The 27,995-nt window shown below is 36.6% G+C and overlaps 1 protein-coding gene and 1 long non-coding RNA gene across 5 annotated transcripts in view; both read right to left on the reverse strand.

The window, feature by feature from the left end:
* GPATCH8 (G-patch domain containing 8) overlaps positions 1 to 27,995 on the reverse strand; it is a 99,421-nt gene that overhangs the window by 44,917 nt on the left and 26,509 nt on the right. For 2 of the 4 annotated variants that reach the window (XM_032615861.1, XM_032615860.1), the window contains exon 3: positions 21,252 to 21,324. The exons of 1 other annotated variant lie outside the window; for it this stretch is intronic. In XM_032615861.1, coding sequence (XP_032471752.1) covers positions 21,252 to 21,324 — 73 coding nt within the window. Of the gene's footprint in view, positions 1 to 540; positions 586 to 21,251; positions 21,325 to 27,995 lie in introns of those variants that run through there. One more of the 4 variants, XM_032615862.1, reaches the window with a different exon arrangement.
* LOC116745277 lies at positions 11,800 to 12,949 on the reverse strand. Its single transcript, XR_004347361.1, has 2 exons — positions 12,252 to 12,949; positions 11,800 to 11,922 (listed from the first exon to the last, which is right to left on the reverse strand). It is a non-coding gene; the product is annotated as an uncharacterized LOC116745277 (long non-coding RNA).

Consider the following 27,995-nt stretch of genomic DNA (forward strand, 5'->3'; position numbering starts at 1 on the left):
ACTTTCATAACGTCTCAATCAGGGATTTACTGGTAAAAAGAAATGGTCCAATGAAAGAATTGAAAACAAATGTCAAAGTAATTTTACTTTTCTTTTGATTTGATAACTTTCTATTTGTCAGAATTTGCTTTGTAAGAATCAAGAAAATTTAGGTATAAATTCATTACCTCTGTAAACCCCTGTTATAAACTCTGCATTAGTACTTTTGCCTTCTAAGGCAGTCAAAGTTTGTTTTAATTTATTTATAGATTGCAGTAGCAAGTGCTAGTGCCCGTTATATTGTGGGGAAATCAAGTTTTTACAGTATTAGAATTTAATGTTTTAACTGATTTTTTTTTTTTGGCAGTTCTAACACAAACAGATATATCCCTTCTTAACATTACCCTTTAATGAACAAGGATCAGACAAGTTGCATAAGGAAAGGAAAGGAAAATGAAAAAGACCAAGCAGAAGGATGAAGGCTACAACAGAGAAATTAAGCCTAACATATTGGTGCACTGATGACAAAAGGAGTAATTCAGTCTGAAAATAAAAAATTACCACTGCTAAGTTTACCATCACCACAACAAGTCCAGGATCATAATGCTGTAAAAAAGAAACACCATTTGTTAGGCAGAAACCATTAGGGTAGGAAACAGGCCTTCTAGCAGGCAGACAGGATGGGGTAAGTAACAATTGGGCTTTGTCCCTCCCCCAATTTCAGCTGGGGACATGGGAAGGACACTTTGTGCTACAACGGTTGTTTTCATACTGGTTGGGTCAGGGTGTGAGATTTTTGTACGGCTACTTGAGAACATGAACAACCTCCTCTAAAATAATGCAGGGGGAGGGGAGAAGGTGAGAGAAAGTGAAAAAACTAGCTCTACCTTCCGATCTCTTATTTAACTACTCATTCCGGTAAATCAGTACTCAGGGCCCAAGGTGGGACTTTTTCCTTAAAGAAATAACAGCAAAGACAGATCAACTGGACAGTGATCATCAAGTCATCTGCTACACTAAAAGAACGCTAAGAGGATTTGGGGGGTGGAGGGGTTCATCAAGACCTTATTGAAAATATATAATAAGTAAAAGGTCTGGAAAATAACCTTAGATCTTCAGTGCTTGGAAAACTTATGTGCATTTGAGTTCTGTTATGAACGAATAAAACTCTTGAAGGAGCTTAGAACTTTTGTTTCCTTTTAATGACGTTTTCCCAAGTTCGCCAACATCTCTCTTTCTGCACACAACAAAGCCAAGCTTTGAAGAACACCAGTAACTCCAGAGAAAGTGGCATCAAAAGGGCTGTCGCATTTACAATTAGTCCACTCAGAGGTAACTCACAGAAAACAAACAGTCTGGCTTTAAAAACAATCTGAAGGCAACATTACTGCCTGGGCCAAATAGTAATTTCTTTCATTAGAGGCTCCTGACCAAGGAAAAATCTCACTGGGAAAAGACACTGAACAATACATACAGGAAGAGGTTGCAGCATTTAAAAAAAAGAAGAAAATCCCCTTAATTTATTCATTTGTGATCAATGATAAATCCTATCATAGAGCACATCACTGTGGAACATCTGAATAACAACCTATAGTTATGACTTTTCAAAGGGTAGGTAGCAACAGAATGTTTGCTATTATAATATTCTCTAGAAAACTCAACTTCTTTTTAAAACACATTGAATGAAATCCAGGTTCCCTATTTCTTGGTTTCTCTTAACAGGGACAAATATTTCTTAAAATCCATTAAAATAAGAACATTTTGTTGTTTACTTCATTTCAAAGGAGGCAACTTCAACCATAACACTTACTTTCCTTAAAAGAAACTGTCCTCTTCAGCCAAAGATCTATATATAGATACTATGACTGTGATCTAGCCAACTGGACAAGAGGGGAAATAGGAAAGAAAACATACCACATCTAGAATGTTTCAATACCAATGTATTCATGTGATCGGGGAAAAAAATTGATATTCGTATTTTCTAAATCAAAACTGTAAATCTATATACAAATATCGAATCATTATGTTGTACACCTGAAACTAAAATAATATTGTATGTCATTCGTACCTCAATTAAAAAACTTTTTTAAGGGCTTCCCTGGTGGCATAGTGGTTAATACACCTGCCAACGCAGGGGAGACGGGTTCGAGCCCTGGTCCGGGAAGATCCCACATGCCACAGAGCAACCAAGCCTGTGCACCACAGCTACTGAGCCTGCGCGCTCTAGAGCCTGCGAGCCACAACTAAACTACTGAAGCCCATGTGCCTAGAGCCTGTGCTCTGCAATAAGAGAAGCCACTGCAATGAGAAGCCCGTGCACTGCAACAAAGAGTAGCCCCCGCTCTCAACAACTAGGGAAAGCCTGCGCACAGCAATGAAGACCCAACACAGCCCCCCAAAATCAATTAATTAATTAATTTAAAAAAATTTTTTAAAGAGATGGGAAAAACTTTAAATGATGTTTCATTAACCAAACAGTATTGTACATTCTATATTTTAGAAGGTAGGCTTACTTCTACAATGACAAACATGCTAAAATGTTCACATATTCATCTCTTGCTAAAATGTGATGGTATTATGACTTATCATAACTGAAGAGAGAATAAAGCTAAATACCAAAATCCACTGATTGCTTATAGCCACACAGTTTCTGAGAATAATCCCTCACATTAATCAGTTTTGATTTTGAAACACTTACGGATATACCAATCTACAAAACTGGCCCAAAGAACTGGACTGTGAAGAAATAATTTTTTTTTCTACAAACACTATTTTTTTATTTTATTTATTTATTTTTGGCTGTGTTGGGTCTTCGTTTCTGTGTGAGGGCTTTCTCTAGTTGCAGCAAGCAGGGGCCACTCTTCATCGCAGTGCGCGGGCCTTTCACCGTCGCGGCCTCTCCTGTTGCGGGGCACAGGCTCCAGATGCGCAGGCTCAGTAGTTGTGGCTCATGGGTCCTGCTGCTCTGTGGCATGTGGGATCTTCCCAGACCAGGGCTCAAACCCGTGTCCCCTGCATTGGCAGGCAGACTCTCAACCACTGCCACCAGGGAAGCCCTATTTTTAAATTTTTTTTAAGATTTTTTTTTTTGATGTGGACCATTTTTAAAGTCTTTATTGAATTTGTTACAATATTGCTTCTGTTTTATGTTTTTTGGCCGTGAGGCATGTGGGATCTTAGCTCCCCCACCAGGGATAGAACCCGCACCCTGTGCAGTGGAAGGTGAAGTCTTAACTACTGGACCACCAGGGAAGGCCCACAAACACTATTTTTAAACAAACTAACTCCAGGAATAGAACAACTGGGAAGAAAATATTAAAGGACAACCATAATCTGGTAATCAGCACACTTCAGAAACAGAAGACACGTGACTTCTCCACAGAAATAAATTAGAAATGAAGAAGCTTCTGAAGTGATTAAAACACTAGTTGGATATCAACAGAGGTAAGAACACCCAATTTACCTCAGCTGCCTTTTCCTTTACTGAGATTTACTCAACAACACTTACTGAGTTGCTACTATATACCAAGTACTCTTGGGAGGCTTTGGGCATATGGCAGTGATTGAAATAAAGTCCCACACCCCATGAATTACCTGTAATTAGGCAAAATAATCTTACCAATATAAACTTCTGGCATGGGGGGGTGGGTGGCGGGATGAACACTTGTGGAGCCAATGCACATATGGTTCAAAAAGTTTTTAAATGTCTAATGTCTTTTAAAGATGTCTAAAACTGTTTTTAAAGACTGACCCCAATAAAGCAGAAGTAAATATAAATGCCATCAAAAATAACACAACATTGTAAAGCAACTATATACTTCAATAAAAATAAAAAAAAAAAAAGCCATCAGAAAGTCACAAAATCTACTTCCAAAAGGCCACTCAACTAATAAAAGCCAAGAACCTCACCTGACATCTTTAAATCTATTTCATACTTTAAGCAACTCAAATACATATGTGAAAATCAAGAATAATACAAAATTAGGAGGGTGACTATTCTCTGATTTGCAAAACTATTCAAAATAAGACTCTATAGTAAGCTATGTTAGTGTGTTTAAATATAATTTCATTTACTAAAACATTAGATTAGATACTACTTTCAGAAATACTTCCTGGGTAAAAAGTGGTACATTTATTTCCAAATCAAAGCTTCACTTTTGCATATTTCTCCTGAAAATAACAGTCTTCAGTAGCATAAGAACAATGATTACTTTCAGCATCATTTAGATATTTTTTCCTTAGGAAACATCAAGCATATTAATTATTCCCTATAGAGTTTCTAAGGTTGTTTTTTTTTTTTAAAAGGCTTCCTACTCAAAAGAGAATCCAAATTTCCTAGCACTACAAAAAATAACTATATTCTTGTCACAGCCTGTTTAATGATCTATACAACAACCAGGTTATTTTGATTTTCAAACACAGGTGTTTTTCTAAAAGCACAGAAGTTTAAGTGTGACCAAAAGATCCTTCCATCTTCCCAAAGTATCAGAGCTGCTTTCTAGGATAAAATAGTTCAATTTTAATCATATAATCTAATATATTAATAAACAGGGACAGAAAAGGGGCAAAATAAATTATAAATTAAAATAAAGTGTTAGAATCAGAATGTTAAGCCTGGAAAAGATATCTCATTCAGGGGTGACATGAGATACTCAAGCCCTCAGGAGAGGTAATAAAGGGAATGCCTGAGGTACCATAAATTAAAAAAAAAAAAAAGGCACCTAAAGAAAATCATACTTTCACTCAAAATTTAGCTTAAATCACATCAACTCACTGAACACTGCCTGCTTCACGCTAACCATTTGGTAAGATAAAAATAAATTTATTTTTTAAAGGAGAAAACCAATTTAGTAAATAAATTTCAGGGTAAAATAATCTAAAATATGAGGCATAGGGGGAGAAGACAAAACAATTTTAGGTCCTTAGTTTTTAAAAAATGGGGAACACTTTTGTGCCCTGAGTTTTACTTATGTTTATATCCTGAATAACTGATACAGTATCTGGGACATAATTTGATATAACAAATTAAAAAGCATTTGTTGACTCAAGAGAATGAACATGTTCATAGTGAGTCTCACCTTGTTCAGGTATAAATAAATATTTAGTCATCGCAGTGCTTTCTGCTTCATGCCACAAGATACTGATGATTTAACTGTCTTGTAATCAAGGAATTATTTTATCAAACAGAAGATATATGCTATATTATACAGGTCTCCATATCTCAAAAAATATATACGCTAATATAAAGAAATAGTTGAGTTTTGCATTACTATTCATTACAACCTTGTTCAATTTCTTTTACCTATCATCACTCATTAGCAGACAAGAAGAAGCAGGCACCAAATGCTTAAGGAGTTAGACAGACTTAATGGTCTCTAAGGTTCACTTCAATTCTTAAGTTTGAAGAGTAGAAAATATTTGGGGGAGTTATGCAGATAGTAGCCAGTCCTATGGTATTGTAATAATCCAACAATCCAATGCGTTCTTAGAGCTGTATCCTCTTACTATTGGTTAAGTACTTCCATTAACTACACTGAGAATTTCTTAATATTCCAGGATCACTCTATAACCCCAAAAGACCTTCCAGCTTCATTTAGATTGTTCTTCCTTTACTCTACACATCAACCCCCTCCTCAACTCATCTTTAATTATTTTCTTTCTATATTTTCCTAGGTAGCCCCTAAAAACGCTGGCTACAAAAACTCAGTTCTCCAATAAGAGAATTTCTAAACACTTGTGTGACTTTTGACAATCAGCACATGAGTCTCAGCAGCCTCTCCTGCAAAATGGAGATATTATCCTCACTTTCAGGACTGGCATGTAGATCAAAAGAAACAACAAACAGAAGATGCTTTGTAAACCCTAACGTTTCACTATAAATCACTATACAGGATGCTGTTGAACTCTTAACACTGTCATCTTCTTAAGGCCTCAGAAAATTTAAAAATCAGTTTGTTCTTTCATTTCCAAAACTGGCAATAAGTACCTTAAAATTAAAGACACTCTAAGAAACTGTGATAAATTTTAATGTTCTACCTACAATTTGGTGATAATGAAACAACCCTATTTACAGATGGAGAAAATTATTACCAAAGTATTACCCTCAAATCCTTCCCATGTTATCATTCCATTAACAAAAGAGTGACTACTGAGTTTGAAAAGCAAGGTTATACAAATGTTAAATCCAAGCCAAAAGAATGAAGCATACTTTAGCAAGACCTTCTCCAAATTAAACATATGGTACAAATTGTCTAAGAAAATTAATTAAGCCTAAGCAAAACAGAATAAATTAAAATGCTTACTATTTTACTATTACTGTCATCTGAAGGAAGACAATAGCACCTATGTAAGTGTACTGAACAGCAACTTATTAATCCATAGTATGTCAAATTTGTAACAGATGAAGTCCACGTGGAATGTAGGAGTAAATTCAGAAAGTCAAGCAGATTGAAATTACTCAAAAATCCTCCTTATTTCCTCTGAAGTCTCTGCTAAAAAGCTCAGAGATCCTAGGTCATCCAGAGAAATTTTCTTTTCCAGTTCTGAAGTCTATGATTCCATACAACTTTGAGGGCATTTTTGTCTCCTCTTAGTTCCTACTTATCAAATATTGGTTTAACTAGTGAAAGTTTATATTTTCAACTATTTCCACCTTATTGGACTACTCTAATTACAATGAAATCACTGTCACTCTATACTCTGTATTTCTAATATTAAGTTTCTTGGACACTCCACTTTCTTGCCAAAGTAAGAAACCAGTTTCCACACAAACCAATTTCATTTTGATCATGCAAATTAACCTAGGGCAAGAAGTCCATAAGTAATAATGTAGGAAACAGTGCAAATCAGGCTAAGATAAGACTATAAGAAAAATAAATAGCATTATACTAATTCAGACTAAAAATTAATATATTTTGTATGAGCAAAAGAACCAACTGTCTACCCTACTTACTACAGTCAAGGTAACATTCTTAGAAGCTTATTTTATTCGTATGGTCCAAAGCAAATTATTTAGGGAGCTTGTTTAAAATGTTACTTCCTGAACCCCACCCCAGACCTGCTGAGTTGTGCTGGTTGGGAATCCACATTTACAAAAATATATATATACATATATTTTTTTTGGGGGGGGGGGTGCTGCGTTGGGTCTTTGTTGCTGCACGCAGGCTTTCTCTAGTTGCAGCAAGCGGGTGCTATTCCTCATTGCAGTGCGCAGGCTTCTCACTTGCGATGGCTTCTCTTGTTGCGGAGCATGGGCTCTAGGCTCACAGGCTTCAGTAGTTGCAGCACATGGGCTCAGGAGCTGCAGCACATGGGCTCAGTAGCTGCAGCACATGGGCTCAGTAGCTGTGGAATGCAGACTCTAGGGCACGCAGGCTCAGTAGTTGTGGCTTGCGGGCTCTAGAGCGCAGGTTCAGTAGTTACGGCACATGGGCTTCGCTGCTCCACAGCATGTGGGATCTTCTGGGACCAGGGATCGAACCCATGTCCCCTGCACTGGCAGGCGGATTCTTAACCACTGCGCCACCAGGGAAGTCCTAGGAATCTACATTTTTAACAAGCACCCAAGGTGATTCTGCTACACACTAACGCTTGAGAATCATAAGTCTAATGGAAAAAGTACTGGTGTAGAGGTCAGAAGACTTACAAACATAGCTACTATCCTCAGCAGTTTGACCATGGATAAACACTTATGTTTCTCAATCTATTAAGTGGCATTATCTCCGCTCCATGTATTAGAGAGGAAAATGAGATAGGATACAGGTATAAAACTTATATACCATCATGTTTAATTTCCCCAAACAACTCCCAAATCTTTTAAAAATTTGGGTATATTGAGGTTATAACAAGGTCACACCACTTACTAGTTGCAGAGCTTGAATTTAAACCCAGGTCAAATTTCAAATGAGGTCATAAAGTGGTAACCTGTGGATCAAACATGGGCCTTGAACATGTTTTGTTTATCTCAGATTATTTTAAACTTTGAGCCAACGTTTATCAACTAGTAAATGTCACCAAAATATCTGGATTTCTGGTTTCTTTTTTAAAAAATTCACGTCTGGCAATACCTGAGACTATATTCTTACATGGTAACAATGAGCATGAGCTAGCTGAGTGGCAGTTATTCCTCTCTAGACATGGCACAACTCATACTACTTCCTACTGTCTCACACTCAGTGGGCTTCAATTGTGTATGTTACCACCTGGCCCCAACAGGCACCACAGTTTGCAATTCCTACTCCTGAGACTGTCCTTTGTTCTTTCTGAGCTCCCGCTAGATTTTCTCTGTAACTCTCAATTGGTAGCTATCTACTTCACAGGTTTGGAAAGACTCAGAGAGATAGAAAAGACTGAATTTAAAACTAATAAACCACATTTATAAATGAAAGATAATATTATTTTGTTCCCTTTTCTAAATGTACAATCCCATTACTTCAAACTTTGGTAGCCATTTTTAATAAACAATTTTTAGCTTTTTTCTTTATTAAAATATATTTCTCACAAAACATACTTTTAACTTTGTGTTCTTATCATGTTTACATTTGATCCTACTTTTAAATACCAGTGTTTCTTATGGAAGAATGTGGAGATTCCATGTATCAACTAACAAGTATAGTTGGGCAAATATTGATATAGTTGTTTGCTTCCTTATTCGCACAATATGAGATTTTTCACTTGTTAAATCATTCAAGAAATCAGTTGAAATTCTAAGTTAGGTTGTTCAATTCTCTATTAAGCCCCCACTGTACCTTTAACTTCACGATTATGATATTATACTGCATTGCATTACATTTATTTGTTACATTTGTGTCTATATTAGACATGAGCCTCTGGAGGGCAGAGGCTCTATCTTACTCATTCTTCAACTCTTTAAGACTTACTACAGATCTGCACATTCTAAGGATTCAATAACTGTGTGCAGAATAAAAAACATGAAAAGCAACAGAGAACACATAAATGCCTAGCAATTATTATCATTTAGGAGTTTATAGTCTAATGAGAGTTAAGAGACACATAAACACAAATTATACAAGGTAGAATATATAAAATGCCACAGGAGAGAAATATAAAGTGTAAGAAAAAATAAACGAGGAAATTATAGTATGAGACAGAAATTATAGTATTTTCTTTTCCCCTGGAGATCAATTACCAACTATCCTTAAAAATGTGGCCAAAGTTCTTACCACTCAACCTAGTCTCAAGTTTCTAGCGAATTTATACAAATTTATATTTATTATAAACATATAAGACCACTTCAAGTGCCCTAAGAAAAAATATCACATTCAAAGCTATCTCCAATTTTTGCAGCCAGAATAACTATTGTATATTTTAATTCTGCAGTACTTTATTTCTCACCACCATCACATTTCTCCAGGAGACAGAAGTAACCCACCGCACAGCACTGAAGTACATTATAGATAGCATACTGATTAAAAGCATAGGTTTTGGCAACATGATTCTACCACTTATGCTGTAAGATCCTGGGCAAAGTATTCCTTAGAATGTCCCTTTCCTCGTCTGTAAAGCAGGAATACCTACCGCAGAGAGGATTTAAATTAGATTATACATGTGCAAGCACTCTGTAAACACTTAATAAATGCTAGCTATTATAAAGATTAATACTAAACCCAGTGAACAAAGGCTTGCTAGTAAGACACATGCATGAATTGACTGTACTTTATGCTTCGTAGTTGATTTATCATCCTTCATAACTATACTTTCCTTTCCAGTTCCATTGCTATCACTCTATTCTATGCCCTTATCAACTCATACCTAGACAGCTTTCTAAATAGTTTTACATCTTCATCTTCAGACATACTTTGGCTACACCAGTATTTAACTTCTACCACCAATGTCCTCATTGCTATAATGGAAAGAACAACAGATCACAAATCAGAGAATTGGGGACTGGGTTTCAGCACTTTGGAACCCTAAACCTAAATTTCTTCATCTGTAAAATGAATTTCAGATTAAATTAGCTTTAATATTTCTTCTTGCTATAAAACTCTATACCTCTCTTCTAATCAAAAACTGCCTTTGGCTTACAAAATAAAGTTCCAAATTGGAGCAGCATTAAAGCCCTCCACATTCAGTGTGGTAGTTAGGAGCATGGGTTTTGGAGTCAGAAAGACCAAGGTTTGTATTTTGATACTGTCATTTACTGGTAGCTTATTCTTGAGCAATTTGTCTCTAAGCCTCAGTTTCTTCCTCTGCAAAATGGGATTAACAATAATTATCTCATAGACTTGCTTTAAGAATTAAATGAGATATCTGTTAAGTGCCTAGGACATAAATAGTCAGTAATATTAGATTTGTGCCTATTTGAACCAATTTCCCATTACTGCCTTCTAGTTATGGTTTTCAGACTGCTCCTGGAGACCTAGAACCCTGCTTCAAACAAACAATTGTGGATTTTTTCCACCCTCTCTTTTATACATTAAGGTTCGACATTTAAAAAATATGTAATTTGAGAGGTTCTTCTGCTTTTAAAAAGTATGAAATGCACTGCCCTACGGGCATTCTCTGCTCCAGCCAGCTAGGCCTACTCTTTGCCAACTGTAATCACTTTGTACACATCAGTTATCTCCTTTCTTCCGTAATACCTATTCCTCCCTCCTCAAGACTTCATTGCGAAGTCTTCCCTAGTCATTCACCCTTACAGAATTTATTCTTCAGCTTTCTTCCACTTATCTCCTAAAATAAATGGCAAACTCTATGAGAGTAAGGGCGGTATCTTATAATGTCATGTATATTCTTTATTATGGTCTCTTGAACATAGTATTTAATAAAAGTGCAACTAATTCCATTTAATTCTTCACCAGCGATTGCCTCTTTTAAAGTAATCTACCTTGATAATGTGCAAACTGCTTCTATAACTAGTTCACCCTTTTCTTAGAAAAAAAGTACTAGAACAATAAAATAGCCTTTTATACTTATCTGTTCTAAATCTTCATTAGTAAAATTTGCTACTTCCTTTCTGGTTATTTTGCTGTGAACTTAACATATATTTAATGTCTTCTGATTAAATAACGTCTTAACATATAGTTAATGTCTGTCTTTTTTTTTTTTTTTTGCAGTATGTGGGCCTCTCACTGTTGTGGCCTCTCCCATTGCAGAGCACAGGCTCCGGACGCGCAGGCTCCGGACACGCAGGCTCAGCGGCCATGGCTCACGGGCCCAGCCGCTCCGCGGCATATGGGATCTTCCCGGACCGGGGCACGAACCCCTGTCCACTGCATCGGCAGGCGGACTCTCAACCACTGCGCCACCAGGGAAGCCCGTTAATGTCTGTCTTTAAATGTGACGATCCCTATGCTGAGAAACAAGTAGTCTATATGGCATCTGAATTCACCATTTCCCCTTCTCCATTCCCCCAATCCCTTTTCCTTTCTAGTCTAGCCCTAAAACCTAGACTTCTTACTACAGACTGACAATTCTGACGAATTTTGTTTACTAACTGGGTTCATCTCTTTTGTTTATATTAACTAAATTCCATTAAGATAGTCAGAGGTTGTATAGAATCTGTATCTTACTAAATTTGATACATGAATTATTAAAATTATGCTTACCTTTGGCAATGTATAAAGACTGCATAGCTCATTTAATTAGCAGGGAACAGAGGCCATTATAGCTACAGGTTCCTTCAGCTAGACCAGCAACAAGTATAACTAAGCCTTTCTGACAATCCATACTCTTTTGATTTGGGGGAACTACATGTCTGCTGTCCCCCTCAAACCTACTCTTATTTTCAGCTATCAGCTTTTTCTGAGAAGGGAAAAGATATAAATGTATTAGGTTGGCCAAAAAGTTCCTTGGCTTTTAAAGTAAAAATAAACGACAAATTTTTCATTTTCACCAAGAACTATATTGAACAACGTATTCACCCTTCTGTTCTGCTACCTTCTGCCATTTCCCAGGCAACTTCTTAATTCCATCTTCCCAAAACTTTTTTTTTAATTAATTAATTTTTTATTTATCTTTGGCTGCATTGGGTCTCCACTGCTGCACACAGGCTCTCTCTAGCTGTGGCGAGCGGGGGGCCACTCCTTGTTGCGGTGCACGGGCTCTAGGCTTGCAGGCTTCAGCAGTTGTGGCACGCGGCTCAGTAGCTGTGGCTCACGGGCTCCAGAGCGCAGGCTCAGTAGCTGCGGCGCACAGGCCCAAGCCGCTCCACAGCACATGGGATCTCCCCAGACCAGGGCCCGAACCCATGTCCCCCGCACAGGCAGGTGGATTCGCAACCACTGCACCACCAGGGAAACCCTTCCCAAAACGTTTTATCTTTTTGAGCAAAGAACTGTTCCAGGTGTCTTTTACAGTTTTCCAGGGAAATCAAATTTTTTCCATTAAGAGAATTTTGTAAAGACCAAAATAAATGGAAATCCGAAGGTGCAATGTCTGGTGAATAAGGCAGATGAATCAGAACTTCCCAGCCAAGCTGTAACAGTTTTTGCCTGGTCATGAAAGAAACACGTGGTCTTGTGTTATCCTGATGGAAGATTATGAGTTTTCTGTTGACCAATGCTGGACACTTTTCGTTGAGTGCTGCTTTCAGTTGGTTTAACTGGGAGCAGTAGTTGCTGGAATTAATTGTGTGGTTTTGCAGAAAGAGCTCATAATAGAGGACTCCCTTCCAATCCCACCATATACACAACATCACCTTCTCTGGATGAAGACCGGCCTTTGGTGTGGTTCGTGGTGGTTCATTTCCCTTGCCCCACAATCTCTTCCATCCCACATTATTGTACAGCCACTTTTCATCGCCTGTCACAGTTTGTTTTAAAAACGGTACATTTTCGTTACGTTTCAGTGGAGAATCGTATGTGGAAATATGGTCAATAACGTTTTTTTTGCTTAACTTATGTGGAACCCAAACATCAAAGCTATTAACATAACCAAGGTGCTGCAAATGATTTTCAATGCTTGATGTGGATATTTTGAGTATGTTGGCTATCTCCAGCATGGTATAATGTTGATTGTTCTCAATTAATGTCTCGATTTGATTGATATCAACTTCAACTGGTCTACCCAACCATGGAGCATCGTCCAGCGAGAAATCTCCAGCACGAAACTTCACAAACCACTTCTGACACATTTGATCAGTCACAGCACCTTCTCCATACACTGCACAGATCTTTTTTTGTGTTTCAGTTGCATTTCTACTTTTCTTGAAATAATAAAGCATAATATGCCAAAAATGTTGCTTTTTTTCCCATCTTCAATATTAAAATGGCTACACAAACATTCACCAATTTTGATAAGTTTTTTTTAAACGCACGCTGATATGACAGCTGTCACAATACAATCTAACAAAACTGTTTCAAATGAGGTTAAAGACAACTAAGCACTACTAGAGCCATCTTACGGAAAGAAATGAACGAACCTTTTGGCAAACCCAACAGAAACAGTGATTTCAAAGTTAGGCTTATATTCGAATGGCAGAGACTCAGTAGTTGTATGACCTTTCCAAAACTTCAGTTATAAAATGAGCATAGTAATATGTATTTCATTAAGTAGGACATGCAGAACATTTAGATTCTAGATTTGGCACATAATACTACTGAGTTAGGTGCTATTTCCTTTTCCCAAAGAAAAACAAATTTCAAAGGGAAACTAAGGTAGAAGGACAACTCAGCTTTTACAAAGATCCTATCCAGAAAATTTATCTATGTCATCAAAATATTAAAGGAAAGCTGTTTTCTCCTCAGCCAAAGAATGACTTTTCTTAGGAAGTTAGGTTTTAAAGATCAACATTCTAATTTAACAATAAAGTCTAAATTGTAACCACATATTTCTATTGTATTGAATTCAAATCTAGTTTTTCTTCAGTCAAAAAATGTAGTAGAAGCATTGTTGGGGCTTAACTAATGCAGGGTTTACCCAACTACATTAACCATTTGTTCGCTAACTGAAACTAGAGTGGGAGGAGGGACACGTACATAAAACCAAAGAAACCAACTCTACTCTGCTTTGATTCTGCCTATTCTAAGTGTTTTTCAAAATAATTATTTTCTATATTTTTAATAGTAATACAAGTATATCATATCAAATTTTAAAATACAGTAAAAAGCAACCCACTTTCCCTTCACAGTCTGCCTTAACAAAGATTTTTTTCTGCCTAGTCAAGCAAGTAAAAAATAAATATATAGGCATACCCCACAGAATGTACCCTTTTAATATCTCACAGTGAAATGCTTCAGTTCGTCTTTCTTGACACATTTTCCAGCCAATGGTTTCATACTGTAAAATTTTTATCTTTCAATCTCAAAAATCTAATTCAACATTTTAAGGAAAAGACAAGTGAGAAATCTGGAGTAAATCCACATACAACTTGTAGGACTTCGGGAAAGCTGCTTAAGTATCAACAAAAGGTATGGACATGTTACTACATAGAAAGCAACTGTTAACAACCATAGTAATTATCTGGTAATCAGGAAGAAATGTTTAAGTATTTTATACCTTAATTTTTTAAAAAATTCATAAACAGCCAGCTATGTTTTAGAAATTGGTTAGGGGTTGGGTTGATGTGTAAGCCATTTAAAATAATGGTAAATAGGTTCCCAAGTAGGGTTTTCATACAAAAGGTCTGATTTTCAGGAACAAAATAGTGATTTTTAAGCAGTAGGTATATATCTATCTGCCCACGTATACATGTATATGATATATATCATTTAACACAAGTGGTAGTTTACTATAATACACACTATTCTGCACCTTGCTTCTTTACTTAATGTGTCTTGGAAATTGTTCTATACATATTGAGTACATACGAAACTAACTCAATCCTTTTAAAGCTGCATGGTTTCCCTTTACCCATTTTAGTATCCTATTTCTTCAAATCTAAAATGCCATTAGGGCTCCCCTGGTGGCACAGTGGTTAAGAATCCACCTACCAGTGCAGGGGACATGGGTTCGAGCCCTGGTCTGGGAAGATCCCACATGCCGCTAAGCAACTGGGCCCGTGTGCCACAACTACTGAACCTGTGCTCTAGAGCCCACGAGCCACAACTACTGAGCCCACGCACCACAACTACTGAAGCCCATGTGCCTAGAGCCCATGCTCCGCAACAAGAGAAGTCACCGCGGTGAGAAGCCCGCGCACCGCAACAAAGAACAGCACCCACTCGCCACAACTAGAGAAAGCCTGCGCGCAGCAGTGAAGACCCAATGCAGCCAAAAATAATTTTCAAAATTTAAATGCCATTAACTGTAAAACAGTTTTATGTGCCACTAAGAAAGAAATTTAAAAAGCTGCCAATTGTAACTATAATGCCATTAATAAGGTGTATCTGGGGCTTCCCTGGTGGCACAGTGGTTGAGAGTCCACCTGCTGATGCAGGGTACACGGGTTCGTACCCCGGTCTGGGAAGATCCCACATGCCGCGGAGCGGCTAGGCCCGTGAGCCATGGCCGCTGAGCCTGCGCGTCCAGAGCCTGTGCTCTGCAACGGGAGAGGCCACAACAGTGAGAGGCCCGCGTACAGCAAAAAAAAAAAATTAATAAGGTGTATCTGATTTTATCTTTATTAAAATATGAAAAACGGTCTTAGAATCAAGGAAATATGGTAGACTATTTCTAATCTATCACAGTGATATAATGAATAACTTCAATCATACATTATTTTGTGCATTTCATGAATAAGTTAAAGATAGATAGAAACAGAATTACTGGATCTAAGGATACATGTATTTTAATCTTTAATTGGATCTAAGGATACATGTATTTTAATCTTTAAGTAATTCAAATTGTTTTCCACAGTGGTTTTATCAGTTTATAGTTTCACTGGCTATAATGTAAGAACCTTTTCTCCAAAATCTGACCAGGCTACTCTTTTTTTTAAGCCTTATCCAAGCCAACAAGTGAAAAACGGTATCTCATAGTTTAATATGCATTATCTCTAATATGAAAAGGATTGAGAATATTTTCAAACACCTAAAGGTCATTTGCATTACTTTTCTGTAAACAGTGCTCATATCGTTTCTCCCTTTCTATTTAGGTTATAAGTCTTTTACAAACTGATGATAAATATATAAGGAAATCTGTCCTTTGTCTGTAATGAAATATTACAGATACTTCCCCCAGTTTGTTTTTTTCTTGTTGTTCTGGTTTTTTACCTTATTTATGATGAAATACAGTCAAATTTATCCTTTTTTTAAATGTCTTCTGGGTTTGGAGTTAAAGTTAGAAAAGTTTTCCTCATTCTAAGATTTTTTTTTTTTTTTTTGCGGTATGCGGGCCTCTCACTGTTGTGGCCTCTCCCGTTGCAGAGCACAGGCTCCGAATACGCAGGCTCAGTGGCCATGGTTCACGGGCCTAGCCGCTCTGCGGCATGTGGGATCTTCCCGCACCGGGGCACGAACCCATGTCCCCTGCATCGGCAGGTGGACTCTCAACCACTGCGCCACCAGGGAAGCCCTAAGATTATTTTAAAAATAATAATTACCCCATTGTTCATCTTCATGATTTCATCTTTTACATTTAAATATTTTATTCATCTGGAATATATTTTGGGGTAAGGTATTTGTTCTTTTTTTTTTTTTTTTTTTTTTTTTTGCCGTATGCGGGCCTCTCACTGTTGTGGCCTCTCCCGTTGCGGAGCACAGGCTCCAGACACTCAGGCTCAGCGGCCGTGGCTCACGGGGCCCAGCCGCTCCGCGGCATGTGGGATCTTCCCGGACCGGGGCACAAACCCGTGTCCCCTACATCGGCAGGCAGCAGGTGGCAGGCGGACTCTCAACCACTGCGCCACCAGGGAAGCCCTTGGGGTAAGGTATGACAGTGGGGATCCAATTTCTTTTTTCTGGGTTGCTATACAGTTGTCACAACACCATTGCTCAGTGACTGAGGCTCTTTTAGATGTTCTAACTAAGAGCTCAGAATTACTGAAACAAACACCAATATTAGGGGCTCAGGACCCTACAACATATACAGCATTAAAAGCACAGATCTGGGAGTCAGATATCTAGCTTATCATATTAAACTACTACTGTTACAAATTCTGGGAAATAGAGAGTAGCAAGACAGAGGCTTCTCTATTTCTGATTTTTATTATATTTAGGTTTTTGATGAAGACCTAAAGACGGATTATCTCAAATTCAGTTAAAATATCTAAATATACACTATACATCAGAGGTGTTAATAACAAGTAGCATTTATATAGTGTTTTACAGTTTGTATAAAGTGACTTCACTTAACGTTAATTTACTTTATCCTCATAATCACTCTGTGAGAACAGAGGCAGAGATTTTAATCCCCATTTATTGCTGAGAAAAATAATTCAGTTATGGCAACTTGTCCCTTAAAGTAAGTGGCAAAGCCAAACTCTAACCGAAATCTTACGTTTCCAAATGCTGCTCACACTGCCTCATACCCTACACCAAGTACTTTTAAACAAAAATAAAAGAGAATCCCTACTCTCAAGGAACTTGAAGCAATTTGTCAATTAAATATTCAATTGATCACATACTAAAAAATATAAAACATGGCCCCTGGCTTTAAAAAACCTTCAAAGGTATACAGTAAGTTTAAAAAGCAAGACTTGGGGGACTGGAAAATAAGCCTGAAGAGCAAGAACGATGTCTTATCTACTTTGCCCATGGCTTATGCTATTTACAACTGGTATAACTAGAATACATTATTAGCTCAGTAAATGTTGGTTGTCTGTTACTGACTGAACCCTCTAGACAGCGTGAAATATGAAATAATACCACACCTCATTCATTTTTCTCAGGTGCTGAACTTTTCTTTGTGACCAAAAAATCAGCCAAATCAGCAAACGGCTTAGACAATATAACAAAGGAAGTTCAGGCACCACTTCTGGGCTACACCTACTTACCTATTTCATGGCAAAATAAAGATTCTGAGCTACATTCCATTCCATTTCAAAGCTGCCGGAAGGTTACAAAACAATTTCAAGAACCAAATCCAGCTCAACAGCCACAAAATACAACTATCATTTGCTGTTGCTTTATTCCAAATTAAACACATCCTCTGCCTCTATAATAAAAAACTGTCCATAACATTTCTCATCAACAGGCCTTTTTTTTTTTTTTTTTTTGCGGTACGCGGGCCTCTCACTCTTGTGGCCTCTCCTGTTGCGGAGCACAGGCTCAGCGGCCATGGCTCACGGGCCCAGCCGCTCCGCGGCATGTGGGATCTTCCCAGACCGGGGCACGAACCTGTGTCCCCTGCATCGGCAGGTGGACTCTCAACCACTGCATCACCAGGGAAGCCCAGGCCTTTCTTTATGTTGTTTCCTTCAGACATCTTGTCAACATATCTTTTCTACAGGTCTTTTATTTTTTTAACACTAATAATCACTTACCTGACACACACACAAGTTCCTATTTTTTCTTAACTTTTGAAATATTTTAATAAATACTAGGGGAGAACAAAAGGTGAATAATAAGGGAAATTCAAGTACAAAATTAAACCCACTTTACAAAGTTTAATTTTCTATCGTACCACAGATAATTTTGCTTCAGAGTTAGCATGCCCTATTCTCCAACCTATCCAGTGACAAGTTATATACACTGTAGCCCCAGGGACTGGCACCCTTTGTGAAAATCTTGCATGGGTTGAAATAATTTTTAAACGTTAACAAAAAAATCCTAAAAAGATCAGGTTTAAATTTAGTGGATGGTTGCATGTTAAAAATGTTAGAGCCTTAAAATCAAATAAAAGGAACTAAAGGTTGACAATAAATGAGTAAATGCAAAGAACTTACAAAGCCATGAGCCTAGAAATTATTTGCAGTGACTGGTCTATACAACAGTAAGGAGGCATGATTTTCAGTGGAGCAACAGGGCTTTCTTCAGTGGTTATTTATAGAAAAGGTTTGGTACAATGAAAAAAATCATCATGAATTACCTCAATATACCATAAAGGTGGCTGTATTCTAGATCAAATCATGTGGGTATTACAGAAAGAGCTATGTAAGAGAAACCAGCACAATACCTGCACAACGTTGAATGTGACACTAAAAAATAAAAGAGCCATTTACAAGACAATTAAAGTCACCCCTTAATACTGGCAATAAATAAGGTTCCATTCTTTTTGAAGGGTAAAGACTGTACTAGCTGTTCAAGGTAGATGGGCTTTTGCACAACAATGTGAATTTAGTAAACACTACTGAACTGTACACTTAAAAATGGTTAAGATGGCAATTTTATGTTATGTGGGTTTTGCCACAATTAAAAAGAAAAAAAAAGATGGGCTTCAAATTTCCCTGTTATTTTAAATAAATAATGGATTTATGAGTTACTGAGTGCTTATTATATTCCTATCACCATAGAGATGAAGGTGAAATATGGATAAAACCTAATTTCTCTTTTCAAGGAGCTCAAAGTTTAAAGAGAACCAAATTCAGAAGTGTTCTTAAAATGAAGCAATAATAATAATTTTCCATCACCCAAAAATAGGTGAGTATCCATTTACCTCACCTTTCTTAAACTCACCGTCTGTATGTCCCTCACTCTCTTTCCCTCTGCAGGTTCTAGTTGTACTTTAAAGTCTCTGATGCTTACAATGAAAAATTCTAGGATTCAAACAGATTTGCTAGCCCCTATGAAATGCCCCCCAGTTCTACTCCCTTGTGTCCCTGAACAAAGAGAGTAACAATCAGCAATGCTCCTGGGAATCTCTGAATAGGAAGAGAGGTTTCAAATAGTAGGGAAAGATCAAATCCAATCTTCAGACCTTATTCTGAACTATCGCCTCCATTCAATTCAACCCAACACCTAACTATGCAAACCACTGGGACTAATCCTATCAAGTAGTCATTTCTACTTTAGTCCTGATTACCTTTCTCTCTTCTGGACTCTTACAAAATCTATGGTCTATGCCATACTAATTGCTCTCAACTGTATTCTTTATATCGTGTGCAATAAGTTCTTACGCCACTGGAAAACAAGTTTAATGGTGATCAAATCTTTCTATCTGCCCAAAAGAATAGATGAATGCTTAGTAATAAATATTAATTTGAAATATATTTTTGAGCATTTCCTTTGTGTTACCACTGAATAGAATTTGTGGATGTAAAATATAAAAAGCAAAGGTTTTAAAGACTGAAACATCCTGCTTCATGCCCTGTCCTCTTGTGCCCCTTAATATACACATTTTTTTTTTTTTTTTTTTTGCGTTACGCGGGCCTCTCAATGCTGTGGCCTCTCCCGCCGCGGAGCACAGGCTCCAGACGCGCAGGCCCAGCGGCCATGGCTCACGGGCCCAGCCGCTCCGCGGCATGTGGGATCTTCCCGGACCGGGGCACGAACCCGCGTCCCCTGCATTGGCAGGCGGACTCTCAACCACTGCGCCACCAGGGAAGCCCAATATACACATTTGAACTGATCAGACTTCCCGTTCAAATTGTGGAAATTCATTTCCCAAATTCAAAGAATTAGTCAACAGTAGCGCCCCTCTCCCCAAAGATCCCTTTATACAACAAGACCCTCCATGACCAGAAGTAGAAGTGCAATGATTTCCATCATTTCTGAGGTAGTGTTCACATCTGCAAAGAACAAACAGTAGCCCTTGAATATGAGGGAGCTAAAAAGTGAATGGAGTTGGTTGGTTGGTTTCCAACTAGCAAGAACTCAGAAGCAGAAATGTTAGTATTTTGTTATCCAAATGGTTAGTATAGTTAAAAGAAAAAATAAATGCAATGGAAACTTTAAGCCATACCTTTCCCAGAGACTGATCTGAACTTGAGAAATGGCCTCTCAGAGAACCCTAAGAAGCCTCTGCTTCCATCTTATGTTTCATATAGGTTAATTTTTCTCTCTACTACTACATGGATTCTGATTACAGAAAAAGAACCAGGGCAATCACCAGCTTCAGGGAGAATTTGGGAGGGCAAAAATTAAACTCTGCTGTTGAATGGTTTTCTTTATAATACTGAAGCCACAATACAACATCACTAAATAATACAAAGAAAGCACACTCCAATACTATGTACTTCATTTATTTCACCCACCCATCACCTCCACCCACCCATCACCTCCACCAAAAGAAACTTAAAACAGGTTGAGCCACACACAGTATGTCTGATCTGAAAGTATCTGTGACACAGCAGCTTACTCTTGCAAATTATTAGCTTAATAGTGATTTAAAATATAGTCACAGGAAAAATAGACTATTCTGGGGAGTAAAAGGCAAGTGGGAAAACCCAAACACTTTTTAAAGAAAGACAACAAATATACTCAGGCATAAGATCTGCCATCAGAAACATTTTCTTTTTCTTTCTTTTTTTTTTTTGGTATATTTAACAAACTTACCCTGAAGAGATTTTCCCAATCCCTGGCCCAGCTTCCACCCATGTTTCTGGAGTAAGCGATGTCCAATATTATCCTGACAGACAGAACAGAGAGACAAACCAAAAATATTCCAATAATATATTCTTCCCTTCCTAGTGATATTTAAACAGGTGATGAACAAGAGATAATTCTACATATATGCATGCAAAAAGGTGCTAATAATAGGGTAAATGTGCCCAATAAAGGGGGCATTAATGTAAAAAGAAATACTGGCTAGTATTTTATATGGGAAGAACATACAGGGTAAGGGTCCTTTCTGATGGTGTGCTGGGCAACTTTTGTACATAACACTTTTAAAAGGAGAAAAAAGGGAAGGGGAAAAGGGGAAGAATACACTTATGAAGTTTAAAACTAACATTAAAAAGCAAAAAATCAAGGTACTTATACAATCATATCCACCACCTAGACAGCACCACTTTATAAGTTTTTTAAAGAAAATCTACATTGTGTTTAGTTATTCTGCTTATGTGTCAGGCTTTCATGATACAAAGTAAGTTGTAAGTGTAAGACTGCCCCACCACTAGAAATGAAAACACAATCAGAGCAAAATCCAGGCTAGACTTGATTGGTTTTTTAATATATATATAAATATAAATATTTAACTAGCATGCAGCCAATATTAAACTGAAAAAAGTGAGGTTAGTAAAATAAGAAATTAAATTGATTAAACAGAAAAATAAAATGAGCTCAAGCACAGACTGAGTGATGCATTTCAACATGTAATCTAACAAAAATACTAAAATGTTAGAATGAAACAGGCCTAGCAGTAAGTTAACAGTAAAGAACCATTAGTGCATGTAGGGGAAAAAAACCAATATACATAATGTCTCATCTTCCTAGGAGCACAGTGGAAAAGATCTTTCAATGTAAACCACATGAAAAGACACCAGAAACAACAATTAAATGTCAGCTTTTGTGTAAGGGTTCAAGATCTTAGAAAACTCTGCAGACCTTTGTCCAATTCTTTGCTTTTTACAAATACTGCGAAGTACAGAGACAAAGCTAAAATAACCATTAACACTGTATGAGATAAAATGATGTTACTCATCCAAAAGAAAACATTTAAAAATTTTAAACAAAGTGTTCTGTATGCATTAAAATGTAATTTATAATATTAATTGGGTATCACCATTTGAAAATAATCTCATATTTCCTGAAATCAAATTATTAAGTCAACTAAACCAATTAGTCTCTGAATTAGAATCAAATCTCATATTAAATTGCTTTTATCTTCCAGCTCCATATTCAACAGTAAAATGCTCTTCGGAGTTACAAAGGAAAGAAAAAAATTATTTCACTATTATATTCTCTGATAGTAAGTTACAAAAGGAAAATTAAGCCTCCCCAATGCTCTGTTTAAAAATTTTAAAAAAGGTCAACTTCCTTCTATGAGTTTATGACAGGATCCCAACTGGAAAACTGGGCTGAATTTCATTGATCAGAGGAACAAAGATCGGGATACTTTAAAAAAAAAACAAAAATGTGGCAAATGATAATGAGAAGTCTGTTTCTAAAACAAAACATGCAATTGTTTTAAACCTATATATACAAAATCATTACTGTGCACAAAAGGTCACTAGAGATTATTTTTTGCTAGCAACTGAGAGAATGAGAAAATGCGACGGCTATGTGTAATCCCAGTATAGAATGCCTAAGTATTTATAAATAACTTTATCGTTAAAAAAATTTTTGTAAGTCTTAATACAAGTAATGTTAGCAGAAAAGGAAGATAAAGAGGGCTTTATAATACTACTGTGGAAATAAACTTACCTGTACATAAAATCATTGTTTTACATCATCATAACTCCTACAACTGAATTAACTATGGGAAGGACAAGGATAGCAGAATGACTCTAAGATTATGTAGCTGACGGAAGTATTGTTTAATTTTTTAACAGACTAATTTTGTAACTATACTTGGCACAGATTTACGGTATTAAACCATGCTGACAAAAATTGTTGTCCCTTTTTTTAATTTAAGAAAACTCACTCTTTTGGCTAAGTGGAGATGAGACATTATGCTGTGTTATATTATGAATGCACTAAAATAAACAGACAGATGAAGCAGTATGCTATTTCCAAAAGCAGTGCAAGTGGAGTGAAAGCATTTCCATACGAACCTGGCTTTAAAAACTGGGCTGTCAAAAGAACAGTTAAATGTAACACAAAGTAAGAAACTGTCCAATCACTAACGGTCTTTTTTTTTTTGTCTTGTTTTCAATTCACTGCTTGCAATTAATGTATTTATTAAAGAAGAGTGAAAGCATAAGTAAATTCACGAGTCAAGACCAGCTGAGAGATTCAAGAGCAGCGTGTTGTGACTGGCAACAGTGAAAGGAGAAGCAAATGTTAAAGGGAGAAGGAGGAAAAAGAAAAATTTAGGGTTATACACATTAGCACCACTTTTACAAAACCACTCAAGATGGCTGTCACCTTCTCAAAAAAACTATTGATACAAAATGGCAGTGGCATTTCTCTTCTAAAACTTTAGGTGAAAACTGTTCTTTAATTAAATCTACTTCCCCAAGTATGCACAGGGGATGAACTGTCAGGGGTTATATTAAAATTATTAACATGCCACTCTGTGTCCTTGCAGTTATAACAAATGCAACAAAAATAATAGGCGTATCTCCCAGAAAGTCTTCCCCTCACCAACCTCCTAGATTAAGTGAATGACTAATACAGAAAATCTAAACCTTTCCTACCATTTCAGCCTATCTGCTTTTGGAGGAAAAAAGGCAGTTCTGTGACTCTGGAGAAATGACTAGTATTCATTATGGTCCTTTTTCTTACCAAAAAAAGAAAAAAGTTTTATAAACACTAGTCAAAACTCCAACAGGCTTAAGGATGATGGGTAACAAGAAAGGCACACCAAAATACCTTATAACAAAGTAGAACAAAGCAGACTTGTCTAATCTGAAGTGATCAAAATGTTCATTGAACTTTCACTGTGAAAGAGCAAGGGATTCAATGGCCAGCCTGTGAAAATCATTAATCTACTCTCTCTGGTTAGGTTGCCAATTCTTCCCATGAATGTTATAACAGTAAACTGCAGTAAATAATTTGTAGTCCTAACAGGTAATCTAGACCTAACATGGGCAATGAGTACTATTTAACTTCTGAAATAGTAACAATTTACTATTTTGGTCACTGTAATAGTGACTAAAAAACTTTCAGTTTTTTATTTTTAAATAAAATATATAATTTGCGATTTAGTTATAATCTCATAGAAGCAAAAATAAATAATAGATTTTATTTTTTCTTTTTTAACACAGCCTGGTTTGTGACTAACAAAGGGGCATGTACAGTGACAGGCTGTTTATAATTTAAATGCACATGGAAGAAATGCAGGGAAATACACTATTAATAAAGCAACTGAACTTTGCCCAAGGGAAGTAGGCAAAAAGCTGGTTTTCCACATGATTCACAGAGCTCCCACAACCTATTTGTTTTTTTGTTTCAGGCCGTGTGGCATGGCCTGTGGGATCTTAGTTCCCCGACCAGGGATTGAACCCGGGCCCTCGGCAGTGAAAGTGCAGAGTCCTCATCACTGGACCGCCAGAGAATTCCTCCCACAACCTATTTGTTAGTCTCTGTGCTTGAGACTCCAAAAATGGTGGCAGTGCAGCATTTTCTTTGGCTAGGCATGAAGTTTTTCTTAATTTTGGTTAAACTATGAAGCTGACCTAAAAACTCAAACTTTTTTCACCTAGATTATCTAAATTGGCCTTTACATTTTTTTATATTTCTAAACTTAAATGTAAATTAAAGTGCCATATTTTAACCCTTTGTTCCTCTGTATTATATGTGTGAGAAAGAATATAATTTTTAAATGGGAACATCATTTATAGCAAGAAATGTATATTATAAACAACTACCAATATGCTGAAAACACAATACCAGCCAAAAAACAAAAACAAAAAACCAACTCATTATTGTTTCATCCATTCCTCGACATTTTTATGAATTAAATACCAAGCAGAAAACTTTCCCAGGAACTTTGCTCCATGAAGCTGTACACCACCAGAGTTACAATGATCATTTTGGCAACAGCACCACCAATCTGTATAATGGGAGCCTGCCAAAATACAGATTAAATTTTACTTCACCGTGTGGGGCTGATTCCACATTTTCAATAGGAAATAAAATATCATGTCTCAAGAGAAAACTATACTACAATTATGTCAGTGACTAGATGAATACTAATTCCACACTGAATTTTCTTTTAGTTGACAGCCACATTCAATTTATACCATTTAGCTCATTTTCAACAGTGACAAAAATGGCAAGTCTCTTGAGTGGATTGTAAGCTTTGCTGATTGTGTATTAAAGGCTCTAAGCAAAAACCAAGTGCTACTAGGTGAACCCATGCAAACAACAAGTTGTAAAAATTCCCAAAACAAAAAAATCTATAGCTCACTACAGATGACACAATGAAGACTAGAGAGAAAAGCCATATAGTAATGCTACACCATTCAGCTCCAAGAAGCACATTATTTATAGTGCAGTCCACATATGGTCACTGCTAAATGTCAAATCAGCAGTCTTACGGAGTTACAGTTTGGAACTAGTGGAGTCCACAGATCTAAACAGATATGCAACATGACAAAACCCACTTATACATATACTTCTAAATCCCTAGATATGCAAAGGAAACATCAGCAACTGGAATTTGAAAACTTAACATAAATTTTTAAAACCTGCTCGGTTAACCTGACAACTATACAGACAGAATTTTAATCAGTCAGGTAGAGCAAAGACCAAGTAATGGCTGATGGGTAGTTTTACTTCCAGCTGCAACAATGACAACATATTTTAAGTCTATGGTGCAGGCATTTTAACTTTTGGATAGCTTATAATCACTCTCCCATCTGACTTCTCATCTTCTTTCTATGATAAAGATCATAAAGGACCATATATCCTAAATCACATCAACCACTTCTTGGATCTATGGTGGAATCCTAGACTGGCCTATGGTTTTAGATTAAGTTTTATTTGTTTTCTAAATATTTTATCTTTAAGTATATAGAGGTTATAATTATAGCTGGGACCTAAAAATCTCATAAAGCAATAACTTAAAATATAAGTTCTAAAAGTTTTTTGTAATGAGGGTAAAATATTAATACTTCCTACTTTCCTTTAATTCAGATAATCAAGTTGTCTGGCAATTCTTTAAAAATTTTCTTAGAACAGTGCTTTATTCTTGACCAGAAATTTCACTGAAAGATATCTGGTTGGCTGAAGTATAGAAGGGAAAATAAAACTTTATAACAAAGATTATGAAATACTTTACAAATGCTGGATTCTGATGTGTTTTAAACATTTCCTGATTGAAACTGAAACACCTGTAATCATCTCAGGAACAAAGCTAAGCTTCAGAAGTTTACCAAAAGCATAATGCATTATCACATCTTTGTATCTCATTTCCCATCTTGCCGGTTCGCAACAAATTTACCCTATTACAAAACAAAAGGACCTTAATCCTATACTCACAATAACCCTTCACAAGGGCATATTCTTGGCACAAACCTGTGCAGAGACTTCCTTGGTTACCAGCTGCTGCAGATTACCTTTGTTAGAAAAAAAAATGACTAGACCTTTAGCTCCTGCAATGATCTGTAGACTCCCAAAGCTGCATATTTCCAGCCACTTTTGAGTTGCATGCTGTAGCAAAACAGTCAGCACCTCTCAATAGATATTGCTGCAGAGAAAGATTTTAATTCAGCAGAGACTCTTTCTGTGTGTTAGAAACAACGCCATTTCCCCCTAAAAACAAGATAGTTCAACAAGATAGCCAGCCAGCCAGACATATAACTAATATACACTTATTTGGTGAGCATTCCTAAGGTGATAGGGCACTTGGGGGTTACTACACTACCTATTTTGATGCCAATCATTTTAGGACTTTCTTTTAAAACTTTAAATTTATCCCCAAATGATTTGGTAACAGAAATAAAATCCCTCTCTTTTTGTCCCACTTCTATCTAACACCATGTCGGCTATGAAGCTCCTCTCCCCTACTACCTAAACTACCACATCACAAATAAAGCATATTTTAATGTGTTTCCGGAGTAAATTTTCATTGTAAGTATAATTTATTAATATACATCTCTGAACATGTAACTATTCATAAAAAAATAAATATCTAGTCTGAGTACTATATACCATTTGCTATTTTTAGTGGAGAAGATAATAACCATTTAATAAATAAGGCATATATCAATTCCACTCCTACTTGTTGAGATTACTCAGTCCGACTGAATTCTGATAGTGTTCTCCCTATGACATGTGCTGGAAAAATTCCTGGACAGTGTGAGAGGAAAAAGAGCACTAGTCCCACATGCCAAAGGAATGACTTTTCCAAAAATCTTTAAATGTAGCCCTAAAAGAAGGCTTTAAAAATGTTAAATATCATTTAATTTACTGCTTTTAAAAAAACTTTCTTGAGTATAATAATAATGACTACTAGGCTGCAAACTTAGTCTAGCTAAATTTCCTGCTACTGTTGAGTCAGAGTACCCACAGAATTATAGCTTGTATAATATTAACCAACCATGTACCTTGTAGAATATGGTACTTGGGCCTTTCTTCTAACAGCCATCTGTTCTTAAACTTTGACCCAAAGAAACATTTAAATAAAATGGAAAAATTAAATTATTTTTCAAGTACAAGGTATTGACCTAGCTAGCCTACAGATTTTATTGT

The sequence above is a fragment of the Phocoena sinus genome, chromosome 20 (assembly GCF_008692025.1).
Source record: "Phocoena sinus isolate mPhoSin1 chromosome 20, mPhoSin1.pri, whole genome shotgun sequence".
Classification (NCBI taxonomy): Eukaryota; Metazoa; Chordata; class Mammalia; order Artiodactyla; family Phocoenidae; genus Phocoena; species Phocoena sinus.